The sequence below is a fragment of the Chelonia mydas genome, chromosome 18, assembly GCF_015237465.2.
Source record: "Chelonia mydas isolate rCheMyd1 chromosome 18, rCheMyd1.pri.v2, whole genome shotgun sequence".
NCBI classification, from domain to species: Eukaryota; Metazoa; Chordata; order Testudines; family Cheloniidae; genus Chelonia; species Chelonia mydas.
Window position 1 is genome coordinate 12,967,132 of NC_051258.2, and position 17,408 is coordinate 12,984,539.

The 17,408-nt window shown below is 46.1% G+C and overlaps 1 protein-coding gene across 1 annotated transcript in view; it reads right to left on the minus strand.

Annotated features, from left to right (window-relative positions):
- SLC25A33 (solute carrier family 25 member 33) overlaps window positions 1–13,891 on the minus strand; it is a 34,446-nt gene extending 20,555 nt beyond the window's left edge. The window contains exon 1 of the mRNA XM_037880923.2: window positions 13,738–13,891. Within this exon, the coding sequence (XP_037736851.1) occupies window positions 13,738–13,787 (50 nt within the window). The 5' untranslated portion in view covers window positions 13,788–13,891. The remainder of the gene's footprint in view (window positions 1–13,737) is intronic.
- Between the last annotated feature and the right edge of the window lie 3,517 nt (window positions 13,892–17,408).

The following is a 17,408-nucleotide window of genomic DNA, read 5'->3' on the forward strand; positions in this document are numbered from 1 at the left end:
CAAGAGGCTCTGTGGTGAAGAGCGCTGATCCCTTGCTGGCAGTGCTAGCAAACACCAAGGCAGCCAGGAGCAACTGCTTTGCGCCCCTCCACCCAATCTCCACCCAGGCCACAGAAAAATCCCCTGGTGACCGCAAGCTGGCCATAACGTGCTTTTGCTGGTAGAGCTAATTTTGCTTGCTGAATTGATATAAACTATAAGGGCAAAAGCATTTCTTTTTGCCTGTATAAGCTGCATCTATCTACACTATAGGGGTTTTGACAGCAAAACTTTTAAGGATAGACTAGGCCTTACTGTAAAGATGATCAGAACATCCAGGACTATTTGGAAACAAAGAGGGTACTTTAATTCCAGTTTCCCCATTACTGTTTGCATTTGCTGGATAGGCTGCAAGATTCTTCCTCCCTTTACCATTAATAATTCTCCCCCATGCAAACAGCCCCCCTGTGAAATCTGAGAACTTTAGAGCCTTAAACTATGAGTAATAACATCAGTCGAGTGTGTTTTCCTTCGTCTTCTTGATTCTTGCTCCTTCCTATCACAAACAGAAAGAGCTTATCCTAAACCAGTGGCAATCCATGCATTTTACAGTAACAGGTATTCTGAGAAACAGCTTTGCCTCCAGACATTTTAATCCACTTGATTTTGACCTTGGCTGTAGAATAAAGCACTGAAGCTGCTTAGGAAGCTAGGCACACACACAGCAGCTGAAATTCTGTTGCGTGGATGGAGGCTGAGCTACATTTACAGGAAAACTGACACAAGACTGACTGAACAAGCAGCTTGGTTGTTATCAGCACTTTGCTCACTTTGTGTACAGAACCTGGGCCTGACATTAGCTATCTGCTCTGCAAATAGAGCTTTGGAGCGCAAGGCTTTAGCACATCTTCCTCAATGGACAGCATGAACTGTGCGTGCTGCCCATGTGCTTGCCTGAACACAGAGAGGGTGGAGGGGGAAGGGACTGGGGCCCTGGGCAGGGAAAACCCTTCACAACAAAACCTTTGTCCGGTCCCAGAGTACAGACTTTAAAATAGTGTGGGGTTGGAATTGCATTCTGGGCATGGATCTGACAGTTACCTCAAGTCCTTCCCTCTGCTCCTGAATGCCTGGATCCAACACTGGCACTTATGGTAGTGTAAATCACATGTGACTCCGCTGAAATCAATGGCATGAGAGGAGAACTTGACTCAGCCTGTCTACACCCACATCTTAAAGAATTTATCATCCAGGAGCAGAAACCGAAGTGATTAATGACTTCCCTTTGAAATGAAAAATTATATAAGCACAGTAGTAGGTTTCTGCTTTCACCAAAGAAAGTCATCCTTCCCTATTTACATAAACAATGGGACAGATGCTTTAGTCATACAAGCTTCTTTGCTGGCTTTCTTTTTATAGAGTGTCTTAACTGCTAGGTGCTATTACAGGGGGGAAAATTGGAGATACACAAAATTATATGTAAAGCCACTCAAAAAAGGCAGAGCTTCGTAACCACCATTTTTGCAGTGTGTCACCCACATCCACATTATGTAACCAGATGCTGGTGAGATTAAAAAAAAAAAAAAAACATCCCCAAAACCAGAGTTTATATGCTCGGCAATGCCCTTAGGATTCTGGCAGGCTGCAAAGAGGGCAGAGAAAGCCCTCTCGCTGCTCCTGGCAACTAACCAGCCATCAAAGAATTTCAGACTTTAATTGCAACAACAGGGTGCTAGGCAAAAGGCAATCTTGGCTACTGGGGTCCCTTTTTATTCAGGGCCGTAGGACTGTAGCCAAAACTCTGAATTGCATCCTGAAGCGAACAGGTGGCAGTGCAAAGAACATGAGCACTTGCTGCCTAATCTGTGCTTTCGTACTGTTAGAGTTAAACATAAAAAACACAATGTTATGCTTTGATTATTTATATTACAGTAGCACTTAGACTGGGATCAGGGCCCGATCGTACAGGGACTGTAAGAAACTTTCCCTGCCTGAAGCTTACAAATCTAAACATACAACACAGGTAATGGGTGTGAGAAAGGAGCCATTATCTCTATTTCACAGATGGGGAAACCAAAGCACCGAGTGATCGAGTGACTTGCCCAAGGTCACACAGGAAGTCTGCATTAGGACCAGGAATAGCCCACACTGCACCATGCCAAACATCTAGTTACATCTTGTTTATTTCATATACATGATAAAACGAAGTTAACTACTTACAGACAATAGATTACACAATATGAAAAGGTTATCCGATTCTATGATTATTTTGTGCAGCTTGCTTCTAAAAATATATGGTCCAGGGTTTTACGTGAGTATGTGTACTACCACAGCCCTCATGACTGACAGGAGAGCATTACGATTCCTACACTGCGTGCCATCTCTTGTTATGCAATTTCTCCAACCTTCTCGGAGACCTGGCCATTCTCCTCCAGCCACTAGCTACCTCCTCTGCCATCTTGCCCTGTTCACACACACGAACTGCCCTTCCATCCTGCAATTCAGTAACCTCAGACACGTATGCAGCCTCTACCATTTAAGTGCAAGTACCTCCTGGAATAAGTGTGTAACCTTTTCATACACAGCACGAGTTAGTATCCACATAATCAGCTTTAACCGCTCAGGGCAAATGTTACCAGCATGACTTTAAACACAACACTATCTAGCACAGCAAATCTCTGGACTTCTCTGCAGGTCAGCTCCAGTAAGTACTTCAGTATATTAACACTATGCTCTGATCAGCTGATTTTCCTCCACGTGAGGTTTCCTTGCATCATCTCTCCCTGTGATGTTCTATTTCCTGGGAAGACAGCTGAAAATAGCCTGCTGCACATAAAGGAAATACTTTCTAGTATTCCCAGACTGTCTCATACTCCCACATCTGGGAAAAGGAAAAAAACAGCAACAACCATAAACAGCTACGCAAACAAAGCCAAACCCTTGCAGTACTGGATTATGAATATGCAGCCAGATCAGAGTTTCCAAAGTAAAAAAGTTACAGCTATCGTGTCCACCAAGACTCCATACTGGTTAAAATTACTTTGAGGTACCAGCTGCAAAATTTTAGTTCTCACGACAAGATACACAGCTTTTATTGCATCGGCCTCTTGTAAAATCAAAATAAAAGGGTTTCACAATCGATTTGTTCTTCATTAGGAAAGAGAAAGCAGTCCAGAATCAGAAAGGTCTAAAGGTAGCTAAAAGTAGCGTCTACTCTCTCCACCCTCACCTAAGAATTACAGGCAGCAGAAACACGTGATCGCAACAGAAATGGATCTTTCCCATGATGTGCAAGAATTCCCATCAGTGCCAGAAGGGCCACAAAGCAGATAGTAAGCAGTTATGACAAGAACTGATGGGAAGCCCTATGTAACTACATACAGGGGAGCTGGAACAATTTGTATAGTGAGGATGCTGAGAGACACTGAACTGAACTGTAAACCCCGTATATAATGGAAACCACTTGAAGCCAGGGGGTGCAGTAGCACCCCCCGTACCTCTGTGTACATATGATTACATAAGCATGTTTATTTATTGTAGATGCAAAAGCTTTATTTAAAACTCATGTCCTGGTTGCTAGGCTCAACATTTGTGCTTCTCTTTTTACCTCCCACTTTCTATATTAGCAAAGACCTTGACATTCATACTTAATGTCTGCCCCAGTACACAGTGACTTTATTCTAAAGAAGCTGTCAGCAGCCCAACAACCTAGTCTATGTGCACGACTCCCAAAACTTAAAACCAAAACTCAACTAGAAAGGAAACCCAAACTCAGCATTGCTAGACCAAGCATAATTGTTGGGGAAAATTAAGAATGGTAAATGGTGTAATCCCAGAAGACACAGAATGGGTCAAAAACTGCTACGAGCCCAGCCAAGGCTATAATGAAGGATAATTTGAGAGGACCAGATTGGAAGCCCCCTTATTCATGCTGTCAAGCATTTGATAACACTTCACTCTTATATAGCACTTCTCATCAGTTGATCTCAAAGCGCTTTGCAAAGGAGGTCAGTATTATTTACCCCCCATTTTAAATATTGAGAAACTGAGGCACAGAGAAAGGAAATGACTTGCCCAGGGTCACCCAGCAGGTCAATGGCGCAGTCGGGAATAGAATCATTCCCTTCAGTGGGACCACTCAGGTAAATAATCGCTCATTTACACAAGTAAGGGGCTCAATATCTATCTCTTAACATTTCATTGTGTGCCCATCTTCGTCCTAGGAAAACTGGAAGCACTGAGAAGCGTCCCCAACAGCTGAATTTTGAATCATCTCAAAGTTAGGGGGTTCTGAGGTGAATGCTCTTTACAGAGCTTTTCCCCAGATTTATTTTGCAGTGGAAAGTTTGTCTGTTTTTCTGCAGCATGCCACAATCTCCAGCAATGAATACTCAGTGGGGACAGTTAAGCAGGTCATGCCTTCAATGCTTGAGCACTGCATTAAGTGAAATAAGTGGATGCAAACTCAGGGACTGAAGCAGATTTTGTATTAAAATAAGTAATGAAATAAGGACAAGCAGACAAGCCCCTTAATTATATTAAGCATTCAATAAAGTTCCAACTAATAATTTTGTTACCAGGTACATGAATTCTTGCAAAGCATTTTCCTGTTTTCAGATCAGTGCTGTGTTTAGACACTACTCAGGAAATAGAAAGACCTTTTTCTTATCAGAGTGTACACAGACCAGTGGACTAAGCATAGGACTGGGAGCCAGGAACTCTTGAGTTCTAATCCAGATTCTGCCCATAATTTACTATGTGGCCCTGCAAGTCATGTTAACCTGCATGTCTCTGTTTCCCCTATCTGTAAGGTAGGTGAATTAGTATTCTCCTCCTCCTAGAGGGTGTTGTAAGGATTAGTGTTTGCACTGCACTATACAAGTATTAACCTCTGCTGGAGCAATTTATTAGGAGGTCTCCTCTGCCCTATTCCTTATTGATTTAAGAAAACCCCACAAATCTACCTGCTACTGCAAGTGCTCTACATGGAGCAATATTTTAAATCCTGAAGCTAGTGCAGAGAGTGGCAGCTTGTTTGTTAAATAGAGTCCTTCACCATAAAAACATGACACCAATGTTTTGTGACCTGCATTGGCTACCCAGTGGTCCCATATGAAGTTTAAAGGTGTTGGTTTTGATCAATAGAGCCTTAAATGGCCTGGGACTCACCTGTTTGAAACACCTCTTGCAGATGCAGTGATCAAACTAGAGCAACTTTGGACGCAACTGAGAGCAGCCAGGAAGGTTCTCCATGTGGACTCCTTGTATCTTCCTCATCTTTGGAATCTGCCCCCACACCTTTGGTCTGAAATAGCTTGAGCTGGTTGACCTCCAGGGCATACTGCAAACCCAATCTTTTCCAGCAGGCTTTTCAAGAGGGCTTTGCTGGCTGTTTCCTTTTGGAATCTGCGAAGCAGGGGAGGTTTTGAATTGGGCCCCAATCCTTGAAACATTTAAGCACACACACAAATTAAAAATTTTATTAAAGCGAATGTTGAAAAAATTATATAATACATAGGTTGGGAAAAGAGTGTCTATACATCTAGGTATAGTGCGTAGAGTATCCACAAACACAAAGTTAGTTTTTAAAAGTCATATGATACAGAGAATACATAAACAGCAATAACCCAAATTTAGGTGAATAGATTGAATAATACAGTTTAGATATTAGAATCCGAATACTCAGGTACACTACTCATGAAAAGTTGTATAGAGATTTGGTTATGGAAAGCACATCTCAATGAGGGGAGATTGTCCCTCAGTAATTGAGAATTAGGTTGGTTGTCCATTTAGAAAATACAATCCACGAGGACAGTATTTGTTACTTTCCTGAATGCATCCGATGAAGCGAGCTGTAGCTCACGAAAGCTTATGCCCAAATAAATTGGTTAGTCTCTAAGGTGCCAAAAGTCCTCCTTTTCTTTTTGCGAATACAGACTAACACAGCTGCTACTCTGAAACCTTTCCTGACTGTGTTTCTCATCAGCACTCCAGCTCATTCCTCCTGGTATTGCTGATGTCCAGTGATGTGTTCTGTGTAGATGTCCCTCAACCACCTGATGGCATCCGACACCATGAGTTGCCGCATCAGCTGGGCGTAGCGTTGACCAATTCCGCATTCTCTCAGCACTCACTCTTACTGGGGTCCCATGAGCGTAAGGCTCCGACGATCAGTGCACGTGTCTGGACCTGTTAACCCTTAGCTCTCAAGGTTTCGGCCACTGGGGCATACTTCTTTACCTTTCGAGCTCGGGCATCGTGGAAGGCTGGGGTCCTGTTCTTGAACAGCACTGTGATGTCCACCATGATGATCTTGTTCCAGTCCTCACTGGTGAGGACAATGTCTGGTCGCAGTTGGCTGTCAGTTCCAGGGATGGCGGAGTTTACAGCAACCTTCCCCACAGGTCGCGGAATGGCTCTTGCCAGGTGATCTTGGATGGCGTTGTGTTGCAGCCGCCAATCTCGCATGGGGCTTGCAGCTACACAGTACGTGGGGTAGCGTCTCATTGGCATAGCCGCACTTCCTGCATCGCTTGTTCCAATTCCCATAGTGGACAGCTCTGTTCAGGGGGATGCAGTTGAGCCAGGTCTTGTGGATGAACCTCCAGTCGGCAAAACAGGGAAGAAGTGGTTGCTGGCATCCCACTTGCATGCACATCCAGTGGCAGCTGATACGCTTCTCCAGTCATCACATAGCGTTGCGGGCATGAGTCCAGAGCAAAGCAAAGTCTCCCCATCTCTTCCAAATTCACTTTCCAGCGAGCCGCTCAGGTAGGTGGCGGGAGTTTGGAGGGGGTCCTTGCGATTCGCTTCTTGACAGCATCCTGCAGAGCACTCTCCGCGATGTTCCTCACCGTGGCGTCCGGGCACGTCAGAAGGCGTGAGCGATCACGGCAACGTCACACAGATCACACATTCAAGGTGTTCAAGGCGTTATCAGGTCTCATTCTTGTTTGTTGCTGATTAAATCCTTCTTGCCTCAGACTCATCTTTCCAATCCACAGCACAGGAGGATTTGCTTTGCTGTTATTAGTGTGATCCTTAACAGGAACACTCCATCTAACGAACAAGACGAAATCCGCAAGAACCACTGTGACTGCCTATAAATACACTAAAGCTAATAGGAATGTACCTCTCTACAATTTAAAGATGCTTTCTAGTGTCAAAGTCCATTCTTTCACTCCTAATCTGCATTAAGTGCTGGATAGCTTCAAAGCTGTAAGGTTAGGTAAACTTGCATGCTGGTTGGGGCAGGGACTATTTTAGTTTTGTATAAGCACAGTGCCTAGCACAATAAGGCCCCACAGCCATCGCCATAATCACCAACAACATTGTTTTAAGTGATAGAGTAGTTCTTATATCAACTGCAAAATTGTCATTAAAAGGTGGTTTAAGTTCAGAATTTATCTTACAGAAACTTTATTTGTTCCCACTTTCTAATGCTTTCCACTGGCAAAGTGGAACCTTTTTGTTCTTGGCCCTGGTACTACAACCAACTCTGTGTGGGCTGACCCTTACATCTAGGGAGCCCCACTGACTTCAGTGGATCACCATGCCAGGATCTGATTAGGTGGAGGTGCTTGCAGGACCGGAGTCCTAGTTTGCACCATCAAAGAGACCCTGATGGGAATTATTATTATTTGTGTGTACTGAGGTAGCACCTACAAGCCAGGACCCCATTGTGCTAGCTGTACAAACAGAACAAAGAGACAGTCCCTACTCCACAGAGTTTACATGGAGGGGAAACAAGAAACTTTGCCCCTCACTTGAATGGAAGAGCTGAAGCAGTGACAATGGTTTACAAAAATTGCTTTGATAGTGTAATATAGTTAGCAAAATAAATATCACTGAAGTTTTCCTTTAATCAGATTTTGTCTCTCAAGGGAATGTACTGTAAGTTTATTATACTGCTAAAAAGCAAAACCCCATAAGGATAGCAGGGTATATAACACTTAATCCAAGGTGATGTTGGTTTCCCAAGTTTATGTATCTTGTCACTGTTCCAAAACACACACACCAGGACACTGAAGACTTGATTTAAATTCCTGCTTTGCCTCAGACTTTCCATGTCACATTGGGCAAGTATGTCTCTCTCTGTCTTAGTTCCCCATCTGCAAAAATGGGGATAAACGCATACAAATTAAGCACATGCTTAAGTGTATGCAGGATTGGGACCTTGGATTAGGAGCTCTTCCAAACAGTTTGGACAATGCCTAGCAGATAGCACAGTAGCACCCATAACTATCTACATGTCTTAGGTTTTCATACGGGACTTTATCACCATAGTAACATAGCACCTAACAATCTTTAATTGTAAATATCCTCAAGCAACGAACAATGGGTGGAAGAAAGATACAGCACACAACTCAGACACATCAGCTATCCCCAACAGGCTCCCTATTGAGCCATTACAACTGGCTAATTTCTCGGCTATCTTGGCAGAAGCAGGTCTAGAGGAAGAATTTAAGTTCAGTGCATTAAGAGTTCACATGGAAGAAAGCAGGAAGACAAATGAACAGGGGCAGAGGGAGCCTCCGGCACAGCAGAAGAGGAGTGGTTGGTCACATGGTTAAGAGCTAAAAATGTTAAATAGCATAACCACGCTGTGACCACCTAGGCACTTCACTGTCACCACTATGCTGCATAAAACAGCTTTATGAATTTCACCTAGATCCTCTAGCCTCAAGAGTGCAAGCTGTGAGCTTGAAGGAAAGACTCCACGACTACTTTGTTATTTTCATTTTTATAGACGTTTCTGTGGTGTTCATCACGATCATATATTCGCAAAACAGGGACCAAGCACACAGTTGAGCAATTCCAGCCCAATCCAATACAGGGTAGTGGTGCACATTTGCACTAGCTTGGTTTGTTACAGTACGATTACTGCTGTTGGGTGTGAACAGTCAGTCATGAAACATGGATGACCAATAGCAAGGATGGATGGGAGACCTTCAGCATAGGGATCCTCTTCTATTAGTGGGTCTGTACAGTGCCTAACCTACCTGAAATCTACCTCCCTGTGCCTTACTGCCAAACCTGTGGTCTCAAGGGTGCTTGAACTAGATCCCCTCGTTATAAAAGAGGGGATGGTTGGCAGGGTGTTTCTTGTGACAGCCCAAGATTGGTGACTTTCTAGGTACGCTGCAAAAGACACCTGTTCAATAGGATCTCTGGAGAAGCTGAGGTTAGGTGGTGAAGGGGATGGCTCAGGTCCTGTGGAACTGATTTTAAAGCTGCTGAGGATCAATTTAATTATATTTATTGTACAATTACATTGGGACACCTGGAACCTTGGATAAGCATCTTTATTATCTACATAAATGAACAGATAGGGCCCACATCTCAGTGGCGGGATCCAGATACTACTGTACTTAAGTCAACATGTACTACTCCAAGCCAGAAGGAGAAGAGGTACTGCCTTCAGAAAACAGCTTTGTGGGTTTTAATTTACTGGATGAATCAGTACTGCTAACTTGAAAAACAGAGTATAAAAAGTTGTAATGGTTCCTGGCATTTCTGAGTAAATAACCTTCACAGAGAGTTCTGTGCTCCACCTTTTAAAGGGTTGTAAACTTCTTCCCTATTTTTATGTGAAAGTTCAGTATACTACATGTAGGATCCTAGACATTCTAAAAGTGACTAAATGATGAAAAGGCTACACTCTCTTTTCTCCTCCTGAATATGTTCCTGCGATAACATTTAAAAATATGGTGCGTCTCTCTCATTTTATGGTTGACATTCTTAGAGAAAAATCCTGCAATGCTAGCACTAAGTAATTACATGAAGCTTGGTCAATTTCCATTATAAGCCCATCTTTTTGGATAGTTCATCTATCTGCACTACAGAACCTTCTTCCAAAGTACTTGCCAACTGACAGCACTTCAGTAGACTATATGAAATTGATCGCTGGTCTTAATCTAGTTAATAGTGGAGCCTTGCTTACCTCTCAGAACATTGGTCTGTTGCTAAATAGAGGACTTCAGTCTCCACTGTCTTCTGGCATCTTTTGGAACATTAGGTTATGCAGTTTCACAGCCTTACTTTTTAATCGCAGCCTATGCAAGAAGTTCTAAATATGCTCTGCAAACATTCCCACCCCCCAAATTCAGTTAATTGATGCTCAGGCAAGTTGCCTAAAGACCACAGGCTGAGCTCTGCCTTTGTATGGCGTCCTGCATTGACTTCAACAGGAGGCACACATAAGGGCAGGATTTAGCCTCAAGTCATTCATTTAACAAATGCAGCAAAATGTCACAGTTACATATGATTTTGTAATTACACACACTTGGATATCATAGCAAACACAACTCACTTTTCCTAAGGGCTTGTCTACACTGGCAATTAACAGCACTGCAGCTTTCTCGCTCAGGGGTGTGAAAAAAACACCCCCGAGCAGAGTGCTGTAAAGCGCCAGTGTAAACAGTGCCCCAACACTGGGAGCGGGAGCTACACCCCTCACTGAGGTGGGTTTTTTTTAGAGTGCTGGGAGAGCTCTCTCCCAGCGCTGCGACCACACAAGGCCCGCGTTAAAGCACTGCCACAGCAGCACTGTTGCATTGCCAGTGTAGACGAGCCCTCAGTCTGGTCCCAAGACCCACTAAGTTAGGGTCTCTCTTCACTAGCAACATAGTCACGGCACCAGTACTGGGAGAGAGCTCTCCCAGCGCTGTTAAAAAACCCACCACCTCCATGAGGGGACTAGCTCCCAGCACTGGTGCACTGTCTACACTGCACTTTACAGCACTGAAAGTTGCAGGGCTCAGGGGGGTGTTTTTTCACACCCAAGCAAGAAAGTTGCAGCGCTGTAAAGTGGCAGCGTAGACAAGACCTTTGACTTCTACCTTTACTGCCTAAGAGCAGCCTTGCAAACCAGTCATAATTTGCCAGCCCTGGCACAGAATCCATTGGTTTTTATTATGAAGACAATGGGAAAAACAACACACTTTCATAATTCTGATCAATACACACAAAAAGGCTTTAGTGTTAATACCTAGCAGGTCAGTACAGAAACACACAACTGGGTAGATACTGCTTTTTTAAGTCTCATGTCTGAAGCAAAAGCCTCTGAACTGTGCTCTTATGTAATCAAGAAACAAAACACAAAGCCTTAAAGCTATTGAAATTCGCTTCGGACAAGACTGAATTCCAGCATGTGGTCAACCACAACTATCAACAGCCATTACCCTTCCCAAGTCATCCTATAGAACACACACTGCTAATCCCCACTGCTAAGATCAAGAAAAACAAAATCCACCCCACCCGGACTTCCCTGCACCTGTATATGAAGGAAACTTGAGGATTCCAGGCGTTCAATCATAGTATTAAAAGGAAATTCTTGCCCTGCCACATAAACCCTCTGCACTTTTTCAGGACATGGTCTCTTCTATACTGCAGATGTAGACCTAGTGACTCCATCACAAACTGCTCTTTTCCCTTTGCCTGCCGCAGGCTGCACCAGCCTTACAGCATGAATGCATAATACAGATCCTCAGAATGCTCCTTTCCTCTACCAGATCTAGTCAATATGCAACACAAGCGGCAGGGTCTAGAAAGAATAGATTATTACACTGACCCTTCCAGGAAGGTAGTGACATTTACACAGAGTCCAAACTTCACTCTTATGGGGACGTTCGCAAGGAAGAGAAACACTTTTTGTCACTGAGGTGTGGGAGGGGGAAGAAGCACTAAACCATTCAGCCTCCGGAGGAATGAACACAGATTGCTATGTTGCTACTCCATGGCTCTTTCTGGCTTTGCAGATTAATGGCAATTGCTGCTCAGGGTATCCCTGGGATGTGGCACTCCAGTGCAGTCATGTTTCCAGCCAAGTGGCCCCAGTATCAAATGCCCACAAAGTCCACACCAAAGGCTGACCAGGGCTCTAAGAACCTCCCTAGTACCTTCTCAATTGCCAACACCATCAATACTGTACCAAAAACACCCCCATTTCCTTCTCAGTCATAAGGCTTTAGACTTGCTTGCCCCTAATGATGCAATATTTGGAAAAGATGTTTTATTTTGCTAAGATACAATACAGTTCCACTGCAGGGAGGCAGCAGCACCACCTTACACAGCCTTATTGCAATGGCACAAACAACAAGAATACAGGGGAAGGAGGTGGATGAGACAAGGAAAGATTTAAAAGACTGAAGGGGGAAAAAAAACAGCAGATCAATAACAACCCAACATCTGATTCCAGGAGACAGAGAAAGCAACAATACCGTAGCATCAAGTGTTTGCACTATCAAAAAATATGTATAAAAGGATGAGGAATTGCAGCCCAAAGGGAAAGTTTCCAGGGAGGTTATGAGCAGCTGAAAACAGGTTATAATGCAAAACTCAGTGCAAACCAGAACTGCAATGGTAGCAGCAGGCATGCACTGTGATCCAGAGCACCTCCAGATATCACCGCCACTTTGGCCTCTGCTGTCAGCAGGTATATCCTGTGTGCCTGCACTAGAGCATGAACGTTTTGGGTCATGGATTGTGCCTTCCACGTCCACACAGCCAGGGCTTTAAAAGACAGGCAGGAGAATGAGCCAGTCTGCCCTAACCCCAGCCTTGGCTGCTGCTGAAAGCCATGTTCTACTGTGTGTGTGTGTCATGTGAACCTCATTAACCCCATCCCTGCCCATACCACTTCCCCCCGCTCCTCAGTCGTATTTCTCTCTGAACTGAGGCACATTTGGGTGGATATGGGGGGGTGGGGTGGCGATACTTCCCCTTCCCCCCCATCCCACGTGTGAGACTATTCAAGTCTCACCCTCCCCACACAAAACCTCTTGATAACCGAAACCTTTTAAGAGAATATCTAGAGATATCAACAGGAGAGGAAGGGAAGATGAGGCAGGAAAAATTAAGGTGGGACAGGAAAGAAGGAGAAAGGAGATATCAGCAGGTGAAGGGGGAACGGGTGCTGAGCCAGGACACCCGAGAGAGATGCAAGGAAGGAATGGGGGGGAAGAAGAGAGGAGAGCAGGTGAAGGGGGGAAGGGAAGAGGGGGCTGATCCAGGGCACCCGAGGGGAAGGAAAGAAAGAATGGGGGGGGAGGAGGAAGGGGACGTGGGGGGGCCTGAGCCAGGTCACCTGAGGGAGAAGGAAAGAAGGAAGGAAGGAATTGGGGGGAAGGAAAAGAGGGGGCAACAGGAGAAGGGGGGAAGAAGGAAAGGAGGGGAGCAGGGGCTGGTCCCAGGACACCCCAGGAAGGAATAGGGGGGAAGGAGGCAGGGGGCTGGTCCCAGGACACCCCAGGAAGGAATAGGGGGGAAGGAGGCGGGGGGCTGGTCCCAGGACACCCCAGGAAGGAATAGGGGGGAAGGAGGCGGGGGGCTGGTCCCAGGACACCCCAGGAAGGAATGGGGGGGAAGGAGGGGAGGGGGCAACAGGAGAAGGGGGGAAGGAGGAGAGGAGGGGAGCAGGGGCTGATCCAGGACACCGCAGGAAGGAATGGGGGGGAAGGAGGGGAGGGGGCAACAGGAGAAGGGGGGAAGGAGGCGGGGGGCTGGTCCCAGAACACCCCAGGAAGGAATGGGGGGGAAGGAGGCGGGGGGCTGGTCCCAGGACACCCCAGGAAGGAATGGGGGGGAAGGAGGCGGGGGGCTGGTCCCAGAACACCCCAGGAAGGAATGGGGGGGAAGGAGGGGAGGGGGCAACAGGAGAAGGGGGGAAGGAGGAGGGGAGGGGGGCTGGTCCCAGGACACCCCAGGAAGGAATGGGGGGAGGGAGGAGCCCCGGGGAGGCCGGGCCCAGGCACTCACCCCCCGGCGAAGAGGTGAAGCAGCGTGTTCTCCTGCGGGGCCCCCGCCATGGCTCCGCCGCCGGCTCCTGCTACCGGCTCCGCGGCTGCCTCCTCACTGCGACTGCGCCGACCGAGCCCGGGACCAGGGCCTGGCGGGGGCGGAGCCTCGGGAATCACGTGAAGCCGGCGGGATGTGAAGCCACCAACCAGGGACTGAGTGGGGCGGGATCTTCGGGGGCGGGGTGGGGGCGCTGGCACTGACGTCATAGGGGGAAACGAAAGCTCTCGTGCTACAATGCGGAGGAGGCGAGCCTGGAGCATTGCGGGATGGGGGGTGCAGGGAGCTTGGGGGGTGCAATGGTATGGGGGTGCAGGGAGTTTGGGGGGGTGCAATGGGATAGGGGTGCAGAGAGATTGGGGGGCGCAATGGGATGGAGGGGTGCAGGGAGCTTGGGGGGTGCAGGGAGTTTGGGGGGGTGCAATGGGGTGGGGGTGCAGGGAGATTGGGGGTGCAATGGGATAGGGGTGCAGGGACATTGGGGGGTGCAATGGTATGGGGGTGCAGGGAGATTGGGGGTGCAATGGGATGGTGGGTGCAGGGAGATTGGGGGATGCAATGGGATAGGGGTGCAGGGCGATTGGGGGCGCAATGGGATGGGAGTGTAGGGAGATGGGAGGGTGCAGCCCAGAGGCTGGTGCAATGGGGGTGCATTGGATGGGGGTGAAGACTTGGGGCTGGTGCAGTGAGATTGGAAGGGGTATGCAAGGGTATGGGTTTAGGGCTGGCTCATTGGGGCTGGGAAGCACAGCAAAGGTAGGGCTGCAGGGGCAATCAGGTAGGGGTGCACTGGAATTAGATATGCAGCAAGAAGACTGTGCAGTGGGAATAGGGTTTCAGCAAGCAGGTAGGCAGTGCACCGAGGCTGTGTGTACACCAAGGAGGCAGCTCTTGCAGTGGGGCTTGATTACATTAAGGAAGCAGCCAAATCAGTTTGTATAACAGGATTGTGAGGTTCAATGGGGCAGGCTTGTTGGGACAGCTGAAACCTAGGGTGCAACAGAGCAACTGTTTGCAACTGTGCAAAGTGTTGTCTGCAGTCTTTCAAGCAGATTGATGCTACAATGTGGTGACCAGGTTCCAGATATTTAGGCCTTGAGATGGGTGGAGATTTGAGATCAGAGGCATAATGACAGTGTCTGATAGGACAGTTCCAGGCTATAAATTCAGAGCCTTCCTGAGATAAGAAAATCTTATCTGATCCTCCCTTGTGATTGCCTTGCTGAGTGGAGTTCCTGGGTATTAGAGCTGAGTGCATTATACTGCTAGCTACCACACCTGGGTGAAGTCAGTGGGGGGGATAAAAGCAGTGGCATGATTTGTCCTAAAGGTATTTTGCTACTGACATATTTCAGACGAAATAAACTAAACGGTGCATCTTTTCCCTGAGTGTAATGTCAGCATATTTTGCACACCTAATATCTCCCTCGCCTATCCTTCAAATCTCTCAACTAAACTGTCAGCTGACATCCCATTCCCATCATGCTCTATCCAAGTGTTTTCTGTGGTCATTCACTTGCCTGACCTGGCAGGATTGAAACCCTCTACTTGGTATTGGCAGCCCAAATTTCCCCAAATTCAAAAATCATGAGTTTGGCTTAAAGATAACACATTTCATGTTCTTTCTATTTCCAGTCTGGTTTTTGAATCTTTAAGGGCCCAAGGGTCACATTTGCCAGCTTTTCTCCACAGGCATGAGAGCTAGAGGCTTTCAACTTAAAAAAAAAAGTACACTGACTTTCTCACAATCTCTTGACTTCTGGAGTTGCGGCTTTAAGAAAAATACCAAACAAAATCACAAGAGTTGGCCACACTGTCGCACCCCAAAAAACATGGCTATTCAAATGATTGTAACTCACAATGTGGGCATGCAAAACAAAATATGATCCTTTAAAAACTTCTCCCTTTATCCTATTAACCTCTCCAGAACAAACACACAGGTACTTGATCTGGATCCTTAATGTCTTTATTGACTGTGTTACCTGTATAAATCAGAATGTAAGCTACTCAGGGCCGGGCCCTTGCCTCCTATGATACCTACTGTGAGCCATGTGGAGCTATGGCCTTGATTCAGCAAAGTAATGGGACTATTCACTTGGTTCAAGCTAGGTGTGTGCTTAAGTATCTTGGGCATATGTAAACGGTAATTAATAATCAGATCACCCTCTGTATCCTGCCAGATACAGTTGGGGAAGTAGAGACTTGCCAAAAACACAGGCATTTCTAGACAGATGTCAAACACAGGGCACCTGGCTCAGATATCAGCTCACATCAACAGCTAACAACTCCGCCTGCGTCACACATTTACTTCTTTAAAGAGTCAGCATGCTTTCTAATACTGTCATTCAACACAGAACTATTTCACAAATATACCGGGAGTCTGTGGATTATTATTATAACAGGTATTTTTAAAGTGCTTATCAATGTAGCATCTGGACTGAAGACACTCAGGGGGTACAAGCCAGCAGTGCTATTAATCTCCTGCACCCACATCTTCCTTTAAACATCTACATTGTGCCTCTTTATAACCTGACCCTTAAAGCTGGAGCTAGGAACTTGGGTCGGAATCACTTTAATGATCATTTATGTTGCACTTTTCTTCCACGGACTTCAAAGCAGCTTACCAAGGCATTCTATTCTATCCTGTTCTATGAAAGTTCTTATACCCCGCTTATCACTGTAGTGTCTGAGCTCTTTTCACTAGCGCATAAAGCAACGTGACTACACATCTGTCATGGGTTGTTTGTTGTCTCATCCTGTCCCCAGGGGGAGAAGCACGTGCAGTGGAGTGTCTTGTCTTGGTAGATTTTTTTACTGTTCTTATTTTTAAACAGGCATGTTGCTGTGTGTTTATGTTGCCTAAGGCAGTTCCCAGAAATGTGCCTTGCAGTGGAAGGCAATAAGGTTTTTCATGGTCTTTGGTTCTTGTGGGGGAGTTCATTCCACAGTCTCAGACTGGCCCCTGAGAAAGTTCTGTCTCCTGCACAGACAAGCTTTACCCTTATTGTAGAGAGAAGTTGAGTTGTGAACCATGGTCTTCATTCCAGAGTGTTAGGTGATCTTTTAGATATCCTAGGCCCAGGCCATGAAGCACTTTGAAGAGGACTGAGAAGACTCTGAAACTGATTTGAAATTGTATGGGGAAGCGAGTGCAGAGAGCAGAGGACTGGTCTGAGGTGCTCACAGCAGACTGTGCTGATGAGGAGAAACACTGCAGCATTCTGTATTAGCTGGAGTTTCCCAAGTGCTGAAGGTTTCATGCCCTGAAAATTTATCACATTGCTGTAGTCCAGTTGAGAAGTGATGAAGGCATGAATAACTGAGGCCAAATCATCATCCGCCAAGATGGGACGGAGTCTCTTAGCCAGATGGATATGACAGAAAGTATTACTCGCAGATTCTGTATGTGAGATCTTAGCATCCGCAAGGAATCCAAGAGTACTCCTAGATTATGGAACAAATTGACCACTTGTGAATGTCTACCATCAACCAAAGGAAACGGCACCCTAACTGCAAACTCTTCAAAATGCTAGGTGAAAAGAAAAGGAGTACTAGTGGCACCTTAGAGACTAACCAATTTATTTGAGCATAAGCTTTCGCGAGCTACAGCTCACTTCATCGGATGCATTCAG